Source organism: Triturus cristatus, chromosome 8, assembly GCF_964204655.1.
Source record: "Triturus cristatus chromosome 8, aTriCri1.1, whole genome shotgun sequence".
In the NCBI taxonomy this organism is placed as follows: domain Eukaryota; kingdom Metazoa; phylum Chordata; class Amphibia; order Caudata; family Salamandridae; genus Triturus; species Triturus cristatus.
In genome coordinates, this window is record NC_140591.1 from 181,270,360 (window position 1) to 181,288,093 (window position 17,734).

The following is a 17,734-nucleotide window of genomic DNA, read 5'->3' on the forward strand; positions in this document are numbered from 1 at the left end:
GGCAACAACGGAGGCTCCATCAGAGCCGCGGGGGAGTGACCACTCGCCCCCTCCACCACGTCCTGCGACGGGTGAAGGGAAGACGAAGAGCAACGTCGCTTCTTCGACTTCTTATGGCGCCTTGACTTATCTGTTCCCGATTCCGTCGCGCGATGGTGTCGGCCTCGCGACCTGTCCCTCGACCTCCCGTGGGAGTGGGACCTTGAACGGTGCGGAGCAGATTGCCGGGCCTCCAGCAACTTTCAGGAAAGCTTCCGCAAAGCCTTCGGCGCCATGGCCCGACAATTGGGGCACACCTCTGGGTCATGGGCCTGCCCCAAGCAGAAGAGACACACGTCATGTGGGTCCGCCACCGATATGGTCCAACGGTAGTCCCTACAGGACTTAAACCCCGGCATCCCTACTGCACCAGGAGTCGAGCACTCGACAAAGCAAGAGAAACAAATCTCAAAAACCAAGTTAAAAGATAAACAATGAGTACCGCTCTCTCTCAGATCTGCGCTTGCTGGCGCGGAAAAAGAAAGAACTGATGTCAGCAAAAGTGGGCACGTCTAAGTAGCTCCGACAACGTCATCTTGGCGACTACGACGCCAGCGATGTACGCGGAGTCGCATGAGGACGCCTACCGACGCGCAAGGGTACTTCTGACGAAAACTTTCCGGATCCAGTCTGCTGCCTGAGGATATTCTAAGGTAAGGAATCTATCACTAACGTGTCTCTTTCAGATATTTTGCCAGATACATGTTGCCAACTTGACTGAGTGTGTGCTGGGACCCAACTAACCAGGCCACAGCACCTGTGTTCTTTCCCAAAACTGTACCTATGTTTCCACAATTGGCACACTTCTGGGCCACATGTTAGTCGTTTCTAAAAGGTACCTCTGGCACCAAGGGCATTGTCACCAGAGAGGGTCAGTGAGGGCTGCAGCATGTATTGTGCCACCCTCAGACGCCCCACACCTTAACACCCACACACTGCCATTGCAGGATGCATGTATTAGTGCAGACCAAACTGAAGAGTCGACATAGCACACATTCCTGTGTGCCATACCCACCACCACTGCCTGTGGCATTGATAAGTCACCCCTCTAGCAGGCCTCACAGCCCTAAGGCAGGGTGTACCATACCACAGGTGCCATACCACAGGTGAGGGCATAGCTGAATGAACAGTATACCCCTACAGTGTCTGTGCCATTCACAGACAGTGTAAGTGCAGTGAAGCCATTTTGAGTACAGGGGTTAGGAGCTTGTCAACATGAACTCCACAGCTCCATGTTGGCTTTAATAAAGACTGAGAAGTTTAGTATCAAACCTCTCAGTGTAATAAACCCACCCTGATGCCAGTGATGGATTTTTTATAAAATGCACTCAGAAGACATCTTGGAGATGGCCCCTGAAAAACAACCAACCTCCAGTGTATTGGCTGACTGGTCCCTGCCAGCCAGCCACCACCAGACAGATTTCTGACCTTATGGGGTGAGAGCCTTTGTGCTCTCAGATGTCAGAAACAAAGCCTGTTCTGGGTGGAGGTTCTTCACACCTCCCCCTGGCAGAAACAGCAACACTTGGTGGTGAGCCTCAAAGGCCCTCACCTTGTGATGTGCTGATTTGGGCAGCTTCAACTAGTGGAGATGCCCGCCCACCTGTCAATCCCCGCTTTTGGCTGCAGAACAGGCAGGAAAATTAGTAAGCAGAGAGTAGGAGTGTCCACCTTTGGCACACCCCTATGGTCGCCAGGAGCTGAGGTGAACCCTTCTCTTAGAGATTCTCTATTGTGAATTCGGAGAATTTGGCCCAATAGAATAGGGATGTTCCCCTCTCCTCAAAAGGTTGCCCGCAGCCAGCAACCTCCAAGATCCAGGTGGATCTGCGACATTTGCACCACTCTGCACCCAACACCCACGGCCCGAGTCCAGGTGGCCCACCAACACAGTTAAGTCTCCCCCGCAATCCTTACCTGGGATCCAGCGTTGGACGACCTCTCCTGACCTCCCACTCGATGCCTGCAGCCTCAACCTGAAGGGTCCCCCCGACTGCGACCAGAGCTGGGTTGTACAACGGTACAGCGCAGGTAATTACTTTGCATGCCTTTGCCACACGTTTTGTAGCGCCCATGTTTTTACCGTGAATATGCATTTACAATGCATGCCAATACCACACATTGTTTTCCGATTTAAAAACAATGCATTTGTGGGGGGGAAACCCCCCACCCCTCCAACTTACCATAAATGCATGGTATTGGCATCTGTTGTAAATGCATATTCGCAGTAAAAGTATGCTTGCTAAAAAATGTGTGGTAAAGGCACAATGAGGTAAAAAACTTGTTGTAAAGGCTGTTTCCCCTGGAGCTGGTGAGAGCAACCCAACGCCCAAAGACATCCCTGTACCCGCCAGGAGTGCCCAACCATCGGTTTCCCGGCATACCCCCACTATCCAACGTACCTCTCCAGTCATGGGATTCCTTCAGCGAACCTTCGGAACCGAGCCTGCATCTTTTTACCCCAACCGAGGATCTCCATTGGTTTCAACGGGTCCCCCAACACCTCATTAGCACTCTATACCCGGCCGCCCCAGAGCCGCTGGTGTTGCAATCTCAGTGGTCTTTGGTGGCCCCTCCAGTGCTGATATTAACCCCCAGGGCCTGTGCTCCTGACCTGCAGGTACTTACCTGTAACCAGTGCCTCTTCCAGGTGCCCCCAGCCTCCATAGGATAACATTCGGCTCAGTGACCTCTGCACCTGGCCGCCCCAGTCCCGCTGGTGGTGCAGTACCTACATTGGTCCGACCCTTGCCTAGTGTTGACCAAAACCCCTGAAGACAAACTCAAAATCTCTTACTTACCTGTCTTTTTCCCATTGGATTGCATTGGTCTCTCACTGATTTGTGCTAAGTGTGACCCTGAATACAAAGTATCTCTTTCTGCACTGAAAAGCATTTCAGGCACATGTAAAGTATTGTAATCCAAGTATTGCTATACAAACCTATTGCCAGTAAGTATTGCATAAAAGTCTACTTACCTGTAACTGAGTTCCATTGGTTCCTAGAAATACAAGTAATTAAAGTAATATGTTTCTACAAACATTGGCATGGAGTCATTCATTGAGAGTGTGTTCCTGCCTTGTACGAGTATGTACACCAAATGCAGTCAAACTACCCTCTGATAAGTCTAACTGCTAAGCCCAGCTACCGCTAAATTGAGAGTAAGGTATTATCTACTTCCATACCTTTGGGGACTCACTGGACTTTGTGCACACTATACCTCTTAATGGTTATAGTATATACAGAGGCAGCTTCCTACAGTCTGTCACATACATTTGTCTGTGACAGGCCCCACATGGTTTGAAACTAGCTGGTTTCTTGGGTGACATGACCTCACACCAGGAGAAAATTCTCCATAAAGTCGACAAAATCGAAAAAGTCAGTCAAAAAGTGACTGAGGGGAGCTCAGACCGGATATGCGCTATCTGGCGTGGAAAGGAAAGAACTGACATAACTTTCCACACCTTGGGAGAATCCGGGGAAACCATTCCCCAGGGCCAAATACATTAACGTTGGGGGAGCGGCTGTTTGAGCCCCCTGGGGTCATACTTTAATTATAGGTGAGGTGTGCATGGCCCCCCTCCCCAAGCCTTAAGAGGCCCCTAGGACCACATCCTCTGGGAGCAAATGCCATAATTAAGGGGGAGGGGGCTGCACAGCCCCCTCCCTGATCCTACTGTGGCCCCAAGGACACCATCCCCTAGGGCCAAATGTCAAAAAGGGGAGGTGGCCCGCAGCCCTCCTCCCCAAACCCTATTAGTCCCTGGGAACCCATCTCCTGAGGTTGAATTCTATTATTAAGGGAAGGAAGGCACCACGATCCTCCTCCCCAAGTCTTAATAGGACCCAGCAATCTCATCCCCCCAAGGCTGAATTCTAAGGGCAGGGGGTGGTCAGGCCACCCTACCCGAGCCTTATTAGGCCCTGGGACCTAATCCCCTAAAGACATATTCAATAAATAAGGGGAGGGGGCATATAGCCTCCCTCTCCGGACCTTCTCGGGCCTGAGGACTTCATCCTGGGGCCACAGGTAGTTGCCTTAGTGCCCAACAAGGTCACCCACAAACCTCAAGTTGGGAGACGCATAGTGCGGGAGCGGCATTCCTCCCGCCTGGAGGGAGCAGCTCTCTGTGCATTCTCCCTCCGGGCAGGAGCAGTGTGTTTCCCTGCGTGCAGGAGTGTGGCAGGGTAACAGAAGTCAGCTCCCACCTGGCGGAAGCATGTTTAAATCTCTCGCTGGCAGAGAGCAGACTTGCCCTCCCTGCCCACACCCCTGCAGGCAAGGAAGGCATTTTCTCTCCCGTCTGGCATCAGTGCGGGAGGGGAAATTACTCTATACCTGGGGGTAGGCTCCATGGGACAGTACTTGATCCGGCTCCCAAAGGATTGAGTCCCTGGGCCCCTTTTAAGGCTCGGGGAGGGGAGCTGCGTGACACCCTCCCCTTTTATAAGAAAATGGCCAATTTTTTCCACATTTCGGGCCCAAAATGTTCTGGGGGAGGAGACCGTACCGACTCCCACAACCCTGAATTTATTTCTAAAATTTAAATGTCAGGCCCCTATTCCCTCCCCTGTGATACTGAGGGAGTCCCACGCGATTGAGGAAAAATGTTGGCTTCCTGGGGGGTGGTCTCTCTGGGCCCCCCCCCCTCACTCCTCTCCACTCCCCTCAAGGGATCTAGGGGAGCCCAGTGTGTTATGCCCCTCTTATATTATTTTTATTCTAAGTTGCTGGCTGCCAATTGGAGCCTTCTTCCTGCATGAGTGAATTGATTGGGAAATAAAGCTCCCTGGGATAATCTATTTTTTTAAATTGATTTTCGAGGGAATCTCGCGAGAGTCCCTCGAACCCAATGGACCAGATATACAATTATTTTTGCCATTGTGCACACTGGAAAATGCATGGGGATTTTGCAATTTGGGACCCCTCCTTTTTTCTCAGTCCCCACTTGATGGATCACACCCAAACCTTCCATGCACAAAATAGTAAAAAAGTAGCACTTTTTTGCACAGTTTTGTGAAGATTTATCAAACGGCGCCAAAGTTATTAGCAAAACAACAAGGTAGGTTTCGCATATTGGCATTTTCAGGTTTTCTATGTATGGGAACAAAAATATATCAATGAATCTTGAAGTGTTCTCAAGTAAAGAGCCTGCAGCAAACACTACATGACAACGCAACAATGTATTTGATGGAAGGCAGAATGCTTACATGTTTGTGGTATCGGTGTCCGCACTCCAAAACATATATTGTATTCTGGCGAAGCTCTTCATGACATATTATGCAAGGATCTTCATCAGACGACTGTAAGAAAAGAAATCCACCACTTTTTGCCTTACTTTTATTAAGTATCATTATGCAAAAAGATACATTTAATTTGGGAGGTAGAATGCATGCATATGCACAAGTTACTTACCTTCGGTGACGATATATCTGTAAGAAACATTAGTTAGTTATAGATTCCTTACCTTAGAATTACCCCCAGGCGTCAGACTGGATCTGGAAAGATTTTTCGGTAGCAGTACCTCTGAGAGTCGGAAGGTGGCGACGGTCGGCTCCGCATTCGTCATCGGCGTCGTGGCCGCCGGGATGACGTCGCAGCAGCTACTTAGATGCCGCCCTCGCGCGCTGTCAGTTCTGTACACGACTTTCTGTGCCAGAAACACAGAGCCATGCAAGACACTGACTATTGGTGCACAAAACTAGGGCCCTGAAAAGATGTCCTTAACCCTAGAAATCAGTTTGCAGAACGGGGAGGATGGGTGGGGCGGTAAGGAATCTATAACTAACTAATGTTTCTTACAGATATATCGTTACCGAAGGTAAGTAACTTGTACAGCTGAAAGAAACACGTTAGTTATAGATTCCTTACCTTAGAATAGATACCCCAGCAATACTAACCCCGGTGGTGGGTCTACGAACCAAGATCACACCTAAAATTCCTGGAGAACAGAACGGCCAAAGAAGCCGTCTCTCTGGACTTGGCTGTCCAGGCAGTAGTATTTTGTGAATGTGTGCAGCGATGCCCACGTAGCCGCCTGACAGATATCATTTAGAGGCACTCCTCTTCTCAATGCAGTAATGGCTGCCGTCACCCTGGTCGAGTGAGCGCGTGGCCCGACTGGAGGCTCCTTTTTAGCCAGAGAGTAACAAGCCTTAATACACAACACAACCCAACCCATCTAGAAATGGTGCGTTTGTGTACGGCCCGACCCTTCTTTGCACCTACGTAACCAAGAAAGAGTTGATCATCCACCCGGAACGGGTTTTTGCGATCCAGATAGGAGGAGAGCGCACGCTTTGGGTTCAGACGGTGGAGCCTCTCTTCCTCCTTTGAAGGAGGCGGAAAGAAGGTGGGCAAAGTAATGGTCTGCCCGATGTTGAAGGCAGTGACCACCTTGGGAAGAAAGGATGGACGCGTCCTGAGAACCACCTTCTCCGAATGAACAGACAAGAAAGGAGGTTTGGAAGAAAGAGCCTGAAGCTCACTCACTCGTCTAGCGGAAGGGATGGCTACCAGGAAAGCCATTTTAAGAGTTAAGAGGCATAAAGGACAGTTATGAAGCGGCTAAAAGGGAGCGCACATCAAATAAGTCAGTACAAGATTCAAGTCCCACTGAGGCACAACGAATGGAATTGGAGGAAAAAGATGCGTTAAGCCTTTCAAAAAACGGTTAACTACCAGGGACTTGAAAAGAGAAGGCTGATCTGGCACCCGAAGGAAAGCAGAGATAGCAGAAAGTAGAGACCTGCTGGGCTAAAGAGAAGGAACAAAAGTATTTCAGAAAGAGGGGCAGAAAGGGGATCCACAGCCTTTGCTGTGCGCCATGCCACAAATTTGTTCCACCTGCAGGCGTATACCGTCTTTGTGGAGGGACGCCTGGCTGCCTAGATTACGTCACAAACTTCAATAGGCAGGATGGCGGACTGACATTGACGAGGGTTGCTGCGGTTCCTCATCCACCGTGCTCTTCGGCGTTGGCGGCGATGGTGCTGTAACTGGATGCTAAAACCAACCTGGTTTTTCCGTTGTGCATCCCCCCGCGGAATGTTATGAGGCTGGTAGGCGCCAGAACTTTGCTGAAATCAACATTGGTGCCGGTCATATACCATCTACTGGCCCGACACTCTCACTGCTCCAGCTTTTTTGCTGGCGTATCTTTGGGGCAGCGTCAAAGTTTGAAGAAGATCATGCCCCCTAAAGCAGAGAAGCTGGGTAAAGGGGTGCATAAAGACCCCATGACCACAACTGTGAGCTTGGAGGGGGGCCCGCGGACCTCCCGATGTTAAAGCACCGGACATAGCCGCGTCTGGGCGCGGATTGAATCCAGGACGGTGGGGCGCTCCGACGAAGAAAACAGATGGCGTTTCCAAGGATGCCGGCGCAGTTGAAGGGACCCGGCTTCGAGCAGCAGCGGCTGCTACGGAGGGGTCGCTGCGCCAGCCAACATTAGCGGAGGCTTTTTCCCTGTCCTCGCCCGTTCTTTCCCCAGCCCGAGCAAAAAAAAAAAAAAAAAGAACTTAGTGGACATAGCGGATACAGGAGAAAAAGGTGAACTCATTCAACCTGGTTCGCAAGCATGGCTGCAGGCAAAACCCGGACTGGAGCCGAATCGTCAGGTGAATCCGGAGCTACTCCTGGCTAATCAAACAGAAACACTGCCAGTAATACAGTCAGATCTAAATAAATCGAATGAGCCAAGAGGCCCAGTAGAGACAGTAGACCCAGCAGATTCAGTAGATCCAGTAAAACTACCGGATCCCTCCGCAAGAGATGCTTTCCCCACGGACGATCTCTGGGTTATCAGATAGCACGGTGGCCATAACAGTGAATGACACGGTGGTAGAGGGGTCACCGGAGGCACAAGAAAAGAACAGGGTGGAATCTGAAGGAGCAAACTGCAACGGGGAAATCAACATGGGTGCTTTTGTAGGTGGCCAACACGCCCTAATTCCTGAAGTCACTCTTGATAGTGACTTCAAACTATCACCGTGCCTCCCGGCGATGACAGCGCATGGCTCCCCCGAGGCGGACAAATTCTTTTCCCTTAATGATGACTCTGATTTGCCAGTTCTTAGTGACTCCAGCATAACGGATGATACGGACTCAGGAGAATCCTCTACTGTCCAAAAAGCACTCCACAGTAAGCCATCTTACAAAGGCGTAGAGTAAGATCTAAGACAAGTCCTGCAAAAACTGAATCTACCACAGTGCACAACTTGGAATGGGATTACTCAGCTACAAGCTTGGTTTATGGGAATGGTGGGCAGGAGGCAGCAGAGGGGTCAGAGGCAGCAGAGGGGTCAGGGGCATCCTCTGGTAGTGCTGCCCCTCCGTCATTGGAGTTAGTATAGATGACTCTAAAACAAATGCAGAATGAGGCCAGAACCAAAAGCAGGATGTCGCTTCAAGCAACAAAGAAGCTGCAGGCCTCCAATCACAAAGTAAACAAACTCTGCACTGAAATGGCTGAAAGGGTTTGGTGCAGGGGAGGGTTTGGGGTTGAGTCGGCTACAGCACAGCATTATACAAGCGGAAATTTGGTAATAAAGGTTCAGGGAATCATTTAGGAGGGTTTTGTTTTGCAAGGAAGAGGCGCTCAGGTCGGCATCTAGGGAAAGGTGACGCAACAAGTTTACGCCTAAGGAAATCTACCCAAAAATTGTTTTATGATTCTTATTAACCTTGAAATCGTTACAATTAGCATCTGTGGGCTCAACAATCAGGCCAAGCGACAAAGGGCGGCTATTATTTTGAAATCTATGCACATTGATATGTTATGTATCCAGGAGACTCATATAGAGGGTAGTAGAGGAGGGGTCCTAGAACAACTTGGGTTTTGTTTACTGGGGGCCACCAAACAAGGCACTAAGACTAGAGGGGTCGCTATTCTTACTCGTAGGAACAATATAATTGTTAGAAAAAGGCTTTTAGATAAATGGGGTTGGTGGGTCATATTGGATTGCGTATTTGCTGGGGAGCCTTTCACCTTGTGATCGGTGTACGGCTCCACTGCCGACGATTCAGAGGCTTTGGAATATTTAGATGCTGAGGTAGTCAACTGGCCGACCCCACTATTAATGTGCGGTGATTTTAATATCGGCGGGCTCTAGGGCAGTATGGGAGACTTATATTCTGGCCGTAAAAAGAAGGTCTTAAAGGCCCTTACTAATATAGTTGGAAATCATGGACTTATAGACCTTTGGTACTATTTAAATGGCCATGACCCAGGTAGTACTTTTTTTTCTGCCCCACATAAGGCAGTTTATAGACTTGATTATTTTTTTGCTTCACACTCTCTAGTGCACCGTGCCAAAATAGAGAAATATCCTAGGATAATATCCGATCATAACCCGCTTGCTCTCACCTTGACATTTACAAACTGTGTTCGGGGCGAGCGAACGTGGACTTTTGAAAGAGGGCTTTTAACAGATCCCGATCACATCTCCCATATGAAAGGCTGGATTAAAACTTATTGGGATATAAATAGATATAGTGCTAGCGCCGGGGTTGTTTGGGATGCTTTTAAAGCCAGAGTTAGAAGGGAGACACACAGTTTTAGCCTGTTTCGACAGAAGCGGGAAGCACAACGGGTGGAAGTATTATATAAAAACTTAACTAGAACTGAGGAGGAGTTGGCAACAGCTGTAAATCTAGGGGTAGTAATGGAAGATATTTTGCTTAAGCTGGCCTGGTCCAGGATGGAAATCGGAGATCGTGCTGCCAAAAAAGCAGCAGAGCTTTTTTTAGCAAAAAGAGAACACTGCCGTGAAAGGGTGGGCCACACGTTGGCAGCTAGACTTAGGCAAAGGAGCGTAGCCAGCGAGATAAATGAGATCAAGGACGTATGCGGAAAGTTAGTCACGGATCCACTCGGGATTCAGGAAGTGTTTCGGCAGTTCTACCAACGATTATACGATGCGGGCCCCCAAGTACAGCAGATTCTAACCCAGGGCTATCTTAATAGTATACCATTGTGCAGTATTGACTCAGAGGATAGCATAGAACTTGAGGCCACCTTGACGCAAGACGAGATCTATTGTGCCCTGAAGAACCTCCCCTCTGGAAAGGCAGCCGGACCTGACCAGATTGCTTTGGAATTTTATAAAATCTTCTTGGAAGAAGTCGGGCCTGACCTGGTCGAATTAATATATCTTGCACAATCCGGGGGCTCGGTTCCAGATTCCTGGTCAGAAGCAGACATTATTATAATTTTAAAAAAAGGGTAAACCACCTCGGGAGCCAGGGTCATACCGGCCAATTACCCTCATAAATTGCGACGTAAAGATCTTGTCCAAAGCTTTGGCAACTAGACTAAATACTATTATAGGGAAGGCGATCCATCCGTACCAACACGGGTTTATACCGGGGAGAGGGACCACTCAGCACACTCGTCGGGCAATAACCTTATTTGATGTGGCAGAAGTTTCAGGAGACCCTATGGCTATGCTGCTCTTGGACGCAGAAAAAGCCTTTGATAGGGTCTTCTGGGACTACCTATGGGAGGCTATGAGATGGTTTGGGATTGGGGAGGGGTTTATCAAAGCTATTAGCTGTTTGTATAAAGTACCTACCGCTCCTCTTCAAATTAATGGGAAACATACTGCACCGTTTCGGATCAAAAGGGGTACTAGGCAGGGGTGCCCCTGTTCACCCCTTTTATTCGCTATCTCCATAGACCCCCTAATCCGGCAATTTGAGTCCTGTCGGAAAATTGAGCCTGTTGTTTATCATGGGATAGCGACAAAGGTTCTTGCACATGCGGACGACGTTGCCCTGGTCACACCATATCCTTTAGCAGCAATAACGCCAGTTGAGGAGTTAGCCTTAGCTTTTGGTGCGATTTCCGGCTACGACCTGAATAATCAGAAGACCCAGATTGTAGTCAATGGTAAGGTCTGCCGCTCCGATCCGCGAATGGTAGACTCAGCGGTATACCTCAGGATTACTATAACCCAAGATCTGAATAGTTTAGTTGATGTAAATATCGACCCCGTGGTCCGAAAGGCTAAAAGTGATTTCGGTAAATTCCATAATTTGCATTTATCATTGGTTGGCCGGTGCAACGTGATCAAAATGGTATTCTTACCAAAAATATTGTATTTGTTCAGGGCAATACCTCTAGAATTTGGGAAGAAGTGGTTTACCGTGTTGGACAACATGGCTAACCGATTCATTTGGGCGCATTGGTAAAACAAGGCGGGCCCTACGATTTATGACTCTGCCTCTAGATAGAGGGTGTTGGGCGGTCCCAGACTTTAAATTTTATTACTGGGCCGCAACTCTCCAATATATGTGCGGGATGTTGGGTGGCAAACTGGAGGACCCTACTTCCGAACCTAAGCCTCCTGATATATACAGCTTACTGGTGGGGGATGATGCAGCAAATTGTTTTTTGAAATTTAGCGAGCCCAGCTATTACAAGAGAACCAAATTTAAGACTATACAGGCAGCCTTTAAAATCTGGGCTGCCTTTAAGAAGAAGACAGGCCTTGGGAGGTTGAATTTATATACCCAACTGTATGGTAACCCTACGATGCCAGAAAATGTTTCGGATTACATTATGGCAGAGTGGGCAGAGAGGGGCTTTTTGAAGGTTGGGGATATATTGTACTCAGATGGCATTTCCCAATTTAAGGACATTCAGGACAAATTTGGCATTGACACACTGTATTTTTTTTTAAATATCTCCAACTTAGGAGTTTTTTGAGTAAAAAAGTGGGCGGGGTTAACGGATTCGGTAAGGTGAAAGCCATTGATGTAATAAGAAGCAGGGATGGCTGCTCTATTAAAGGGATTTACGCTGAACTAAAGGCAACTTAACCAGACGAATTAGAAAAGCATGGCAAAAAATGGGAAGACAGGTTGAGCATCGATTCGGATAACTTCTCCCAGTCTTTAGAACTGGGGCAGACAGTTTTATGCTCTGCTGGGCTACAGGCCCAGCACTACAAAACAGTTTTTTCCCTATATTATACTCCGGCAAAAATTGCACAATGGGGAGGGCAGGAGGGCACTAGGTGCCCACGGTGTAACTCTGCTAACGCGGATCTTATCCATATGTTTTCCACTTGCCCTCGCCTTGATTTGCTAAAATCTTCTATCATGGGTTTCTTTGAATCTACCCTGGCTGTAAAAGTTAAGTTAACCCCAGCTTTAATGCTTCTTGGGGTTGATAACAGCCAGGGGCAAATCGTGTCCTACCGTTTTCTTTTTCTGGCTATGGCAGTATTACGAATCTGTGTAGCTGCAGGCTGGTTTGCTCAAGCTGCCCCAACATTTCAGTTATGGCTTACTCGGCTCATCTCAGTATTTAATCTTGAGAGGGGAACATATGAAAGGAAGGGCAAAAGAGCGAAATCACTCGGTAGACGAATATGGGCTCCCATCTACAGCTGGAAGGAAGCCTTGTCTCATACTGGCTCAGAGGTCTATGTATTAAAATGACAGGTAGCTTGTAGTTGGGTTATAATTTTATCGATACATTTGTTCACTCGGAGTGTCTTCCCTATTGGTTATATGTTGGTAACTCTGTTTTTTTTATTTTTCCCAACTCTTGCTTCCTTCCTCATACTAAAGAAACTCTTTGGTTAGGGTTTATCCTTGCTAAAATTTCCCTAAACGCAACGTTGTTTTGTAAATTTGGTTTGATTATTCCTCATCTTTAACCGTAATTGACATATGCTGTGCTGTATATTGTAAAATCAATAAAAATATTTTTAAAAAACTAAATAAAAAACTTCAGGAGGCAGGTCGAAAGACGTCATCTGCCACCACTCAATCTCCACGCAAGGAGGTGGAGACTGGACAGGTTTGGGTGGAGGACCATCTCCTGCTGCTGCAACAGAAGATCCTCCCGAAGAGGTAGTCGGATCGGAGGACCGATGGCCATGTTGAGCAGCTCAGGATACCAGACTCTTCGTGCCCAATCCGGAGCCACAAGAATGACTTGGGCCCGGTTGCGCCTGCTCTTCTTCAGCACTCTGGGCAGAAGTGGTATCGGCGGAAAGGCGTACAACAGACCACAACTCCACTTGCGACAAAAAGCATCAGCGAGCGAGTGCCGCCTTGGAAATTCCAACACGCAGAATTGCTGAATTGCGTGTTTTCTTCGGTGGCGAATAGAACTAACCAAGGCTCTCCCTACTGTTGAAAGAGACCTTGCACCACCTCCGAGTAAAGACGCCATTCGTGATTAATCATGCACCTGCGGCTGAGTTTGTCCGCCCTGGCATTCAGAGAACCTGCAAGGTGTTGAACCACCAAGGAAATGCATTGATGTTCCAGCCATGTCCATAGGAGAAGGTCCTCCTGACATAGGGTCCACGACCCCACCCCGCCCTGTTTGTTGCAATACCTCGTAGCAGTGGTGTTGTTCGTGAACACCTGCACTACTCTTCCCCGGACAGAGGGAAGGAATGCCTTCAGTGCAAGACAAATCGCCCGGAGTTCCAGAAATTGATGTGAAGCGCAGACTCCGCCGGAGACCAGAGGCCTCTGATCTCTGCCTCTCCCATGTGGCCGCCATCCCAGAATCGAGGTATCCTTCACCACAGTGTGTACTGGTTGGGGAAGGGAGAGGGATCTGCTGCTGACCCAATGCCAGTCCGTGAGCCACCACTGCAAGTCTTGTGCAGTGCCCTTCGAGATCTGGACGTAGTCAGACAGGTTTCCCCGATGCTGCGTCCATTGGAACTTCAGGTCCCACTGCAGAGCCCGGATCTGCCATTGACCCAATCCAGGTTCGTAAGCCACCACTGCAGTTGTCGAGCACTGCCCTCCGAGATCTGAACGCAATCGGACAGATTCTCCTGATGCTGCACCCACTGGAACTTCAGGTCCCACTGCAGAACCTGCATATCCCACCTGGCATGATCGATCAGCAAGATGCAGGAGGCCATGAGGCCCATCAGCCTCAGGGTCATTCTGACCGTAACCCGGGACAGAGGCTGAAAGATCGGAATCATAGCCCGAATATCCTGGACTCGCTTTTTGGGAGGATAGACCCGAAATTGCATCATGTCCAGAACCACTCCACTGAAGAGGAGCTTCTGAGAGGGAATCAGATGCGACTTCGGCACATTGATGGAGAACCCCAGCCTATGCAGGAGGTCGGCCGTAGTCTGGAGGTGGGTGACAACCAGTCGTCGAGACAGGGGAAGACTGAAACCCCTGATCTGCGCAGATAAGCTGCAACCACCGCCATCACTTTCGTGAACATCCGAGGGGTGCTGGTAAGGCCAAAGGGGAGCACGGTGAACTGAAAGTGCTTGTGGCCAACCGTGAACCACAGGTAAAGCCGGTGGACAGGTAAGACGGGGATGTGAAAATAAGCATCCTGCAAGTCCAACGATACCATCCAGTCTTGCGGGTTGAGGACGGACAAGACATGAGCAAGCGTCAACATCTTGAACTTCGCCTTCCGGAGGAAGCGATTGACCTCCCTGAGGTCCAAGATAGGACGTAGGTCCTTGTCCTTCTTGAGACGTCAGTTCTTATACATAGCTTTCCGCGCCAGGGACGCTGAGCCATGCAAGAGACCGACACTGGTGCCAAAAAATCTAGGGCCCTGAAAGGGAGAACCTTAACCCTGGATGTCGGTTCGCAGAACGGGGAGGCTGGGTGGGTCGGTGAGGAATCTAACTAACTAATGTTTCTTACAGATACATCGTTACCGAACGTAAGTAACTTGTTCATCTGAAAGAAACACGTTAGTTAGATTCCTCACCTTAGAATAGATACCCCAGCAATACCAATCCCGGTGGTGGGTCTGCGAACCAAGATCACACCAGAAAGTCCTGGAGAACAGAACGGCCAAAGTGGCCATCTCTCCGGACTTGGCTGTCCAGACAATAGTGCTTGGCAAACGTGTGCAGTGAAGCCCACATTGCCGCCTGACAGATGTCCTGCAAGGGGACACCCAGTCCCAGGGCAGTTGTCTCCGCTGTGGCCCGAGTGGAATGGGCTCTCAGCCCAACAGGAGGGACCTTTTTCGCCAAGGAATAGCAGATCTTAATACACAACACGACCCATCGCGAGATGGTCCGCTTGTGCACAGCTTTACCCTTCTTAGCACCTACATATCCAACAAAAAGTCGTCGTCCACCCGGAACTGTTTTGTGCGGTCTAAATAAAAGGACAGCGCACGTTTTGGGTCCAGACGGTGGAGCCTCTCTTCATCCTTTGAAGGATGCGGAGGCGGAAAGAAGGTGGGCAACGTGACAGATTGCCCGATGTGAAAGGGAGTCACGACTTTAGGAAGGAAAGAAGGACGTGTCCGGAGGACAACCTTATATGGATGAACCGAAAGGAAGGGAGGCATAGCTGACAGAGCCTGGAGCTCACTCACCCGCCTAGCGGAGGTGATAGCCACCAGGAAAGCAGTTTTCAGAGTCAGTAGACGAAGTGGACATTTGTGAAGGGGCTCAAACGGAGCGCACATCAGAAAAGTGAGAACATGGTTCAAGTCCCACTGAGGCATTATGAAGGGGACAGGAGGGAACATATTAGTAATGCCCTTCAGAAAACGGGAGACAACAGGGGACCCAGGCGTCAGGCTGGATCCAGAACGATTTTTGTAGCAATACCCCTTGCGCGTCGGTAGGCGTCATCTGCGGCTCCGCAACCGTCGTCGGCGTCGTGCGCCGGAATGACGTCGTCGGAGTACTTAGAGGCCGCCTTCGCGCGCTGACGTCATTTCTTATACATAGCTTTCCGCGCCAGGGACGCTGAGCCATGCAAGAGACCGACACTGGTGCCAAAAAATCTAGGGCCCTGAAAGGGAGAACCTTAACCCTGGATGTCGGTTCGCAGAACGGGGAGGCTGGGTGGGTCGGTGAGGAATCTAACTAACTAATGTTTCTTACAGATACATCGTTACCGAAGGTAAGTAACTTGTTCATCTGAAAGAAACACGTTATTTAGATTCCTCACCTTAGAATAGATACCCCAGCAATACCAATCCCGGTGGTGGGTCTGCGAACCAAGATCACACCAGAAAGTCCTGGAGAACAGAACGGCCAAAGTGGCCATCTCTCCGGACTTGGCTGTCCAGACAATAGTGCTTGGCAAACGTGTGCAGTGAAGCCCACGTTGCCGCCTGACAAATGTCCTGCAAGGGGACTCCCCGTCCCAGGGCAGTTGTCGCCGCTGTGGCCCGAGTGGAATGGGCTCTCAGCCCAACAGGAGGGACCTTTTTCGCCAGGGAATAGCAGATCTTAATACACAACACGACCCATCGCGAGATGGTCCGCTTGTGCACAGCTTTACCCTTCTTAGCACCTACATATCCAACAAAAAGTTGGTCGTCCACCCGGAACTGTTTTGTGCGGTCCAAATAAAAGGACAGCGCACGTTTTGGGTCCAGACGGTGGAGCCTCTCTTCATCCTTTGAAGGATGCGGAGGCGGAAAGAAGGTGGGCAACATGACAGATTGCCCGATGTGAAAGGGAGTCACGACTTTAGGAAGGAAAGAAGGACGTGTCCGGAGGACAACCTTATCCGGATGAACCGAAAGGAAGGGAGGCATAGCTGACAGAGCCTGGAGCTCACTCACCCGCCTAGCGGAGGTGATAGCCACCAGGAAAGCAGTTTTCAGAGTCAGTAGACGAAGTGGACAGTTGTGAAGGGGCTCAAAGGGAGCGCACATCAGAAAAGTGAGAACAAGGTTCAAGTCCCACTGAGGCATTACGAAGGGGACAGGAGGGAACATATTAGTAATGCCCTTCAGAAAACGGGAGACAACAGGGGACTTGAAAAGAGAAGGCTGATCAGGAAGCCTTAAGAAAGCAGAGATTGCAGCAAGATAACCCTTCAAGGTGCCCAGAGCAGAGCCCTGCTGGGCCAAAGAAAGAAGAAAGAGTAGAACCTCAGAAAGAGGGGCAGAAAGGGGATCCACAGCCTTTGCTGTGCACCATGCCACAAATTTGTTCCACCGGCAGGCGTATACCGTCTTTGTGGAGGGACGCCTGGCTGCCAGAATGATATCACAGACTTCAGGAGGCAAGTCAAATGGCATCAACTGCCGCCGCTCAATCTCCACGCATGGAGGTGGAGGCTGGACAGGTTCGGGTGTACGACAGTCCCCTGCTGCTGCGACAGAAGGTCCTCCTGAAGAGGCAGACGTATCAGGGGATCGATGGACATACTGTGTAGCTCGGGATACCAGTACCTTCGTGCCCAATCCGGAGCCACCAAGATGACTTGGGCCCGGTCGCGCCTGATCTTCTTCAGCACTCTGGGCAGAAATGGTATAGGCGGAAAGGCGTACAACAGACCGCAACTCCACTCGTGACGAAAAGCGTCTCCGAGCTAGTGCCGCCATGGAAATTCCAACGCGCAGAACTGCTGACATTGCGCGTTCTCTTCGGTGGCGAATAGATCTAACCAAGGCTCTCCCCACCGCAGAAAGAGACCTTGCGCCACGTCCGAGTTCAGACGTCATTCGTGATCCATCATGCACCGGCGGCTGAGTTCGTCTGCTCTGGCGTTCAGAGAGCCCGCCAGATGTTGAACCACCAGGGTGATGCCCTGATGTTCCAGCCATGTCCAGAGGCGCAGAGCCTCCTGACAAAGGGTCCAGGACCCCACCCCGCCCTGGTTGTTGCAATACCACATGGCGGTGGTGTTGTCCGTGAACACCTGCACGACACTTCCCCGGACAGAGGGAAGGAAGGCTTTTAGTGCAAGTCGGATC

At 49.8% G+C, this 17,734-nt stretch overlaps 1 protein-coding gene across 3 annotated transcripts in view; it reads right to left on the reverse strand.

Moving 5' to 3' along the window:
* LOC146801783 (E3 ubiquitin-protein ligase TTC3-like) overlaps positions 1-17,734 on the reverse strand; it is a 1,211,260-nt gene that overhangs the window by 23,561 nt on the left and 1,169,965 nt on the right. For all 3 annotated transcript variants that reach the window (XM_085621275.1, XM_085621274.1, XM_085621273.1), the window contains exon 45: positions 5,250-5,342. In XM_085621275.1, coding sequence (XP_085477401.1) covers positions 5,250-5,342 — 93 coding nt within the window. The remainder of the gene's footprint in view (positions 1-5,249; positions 5,343-17,734) is intronic.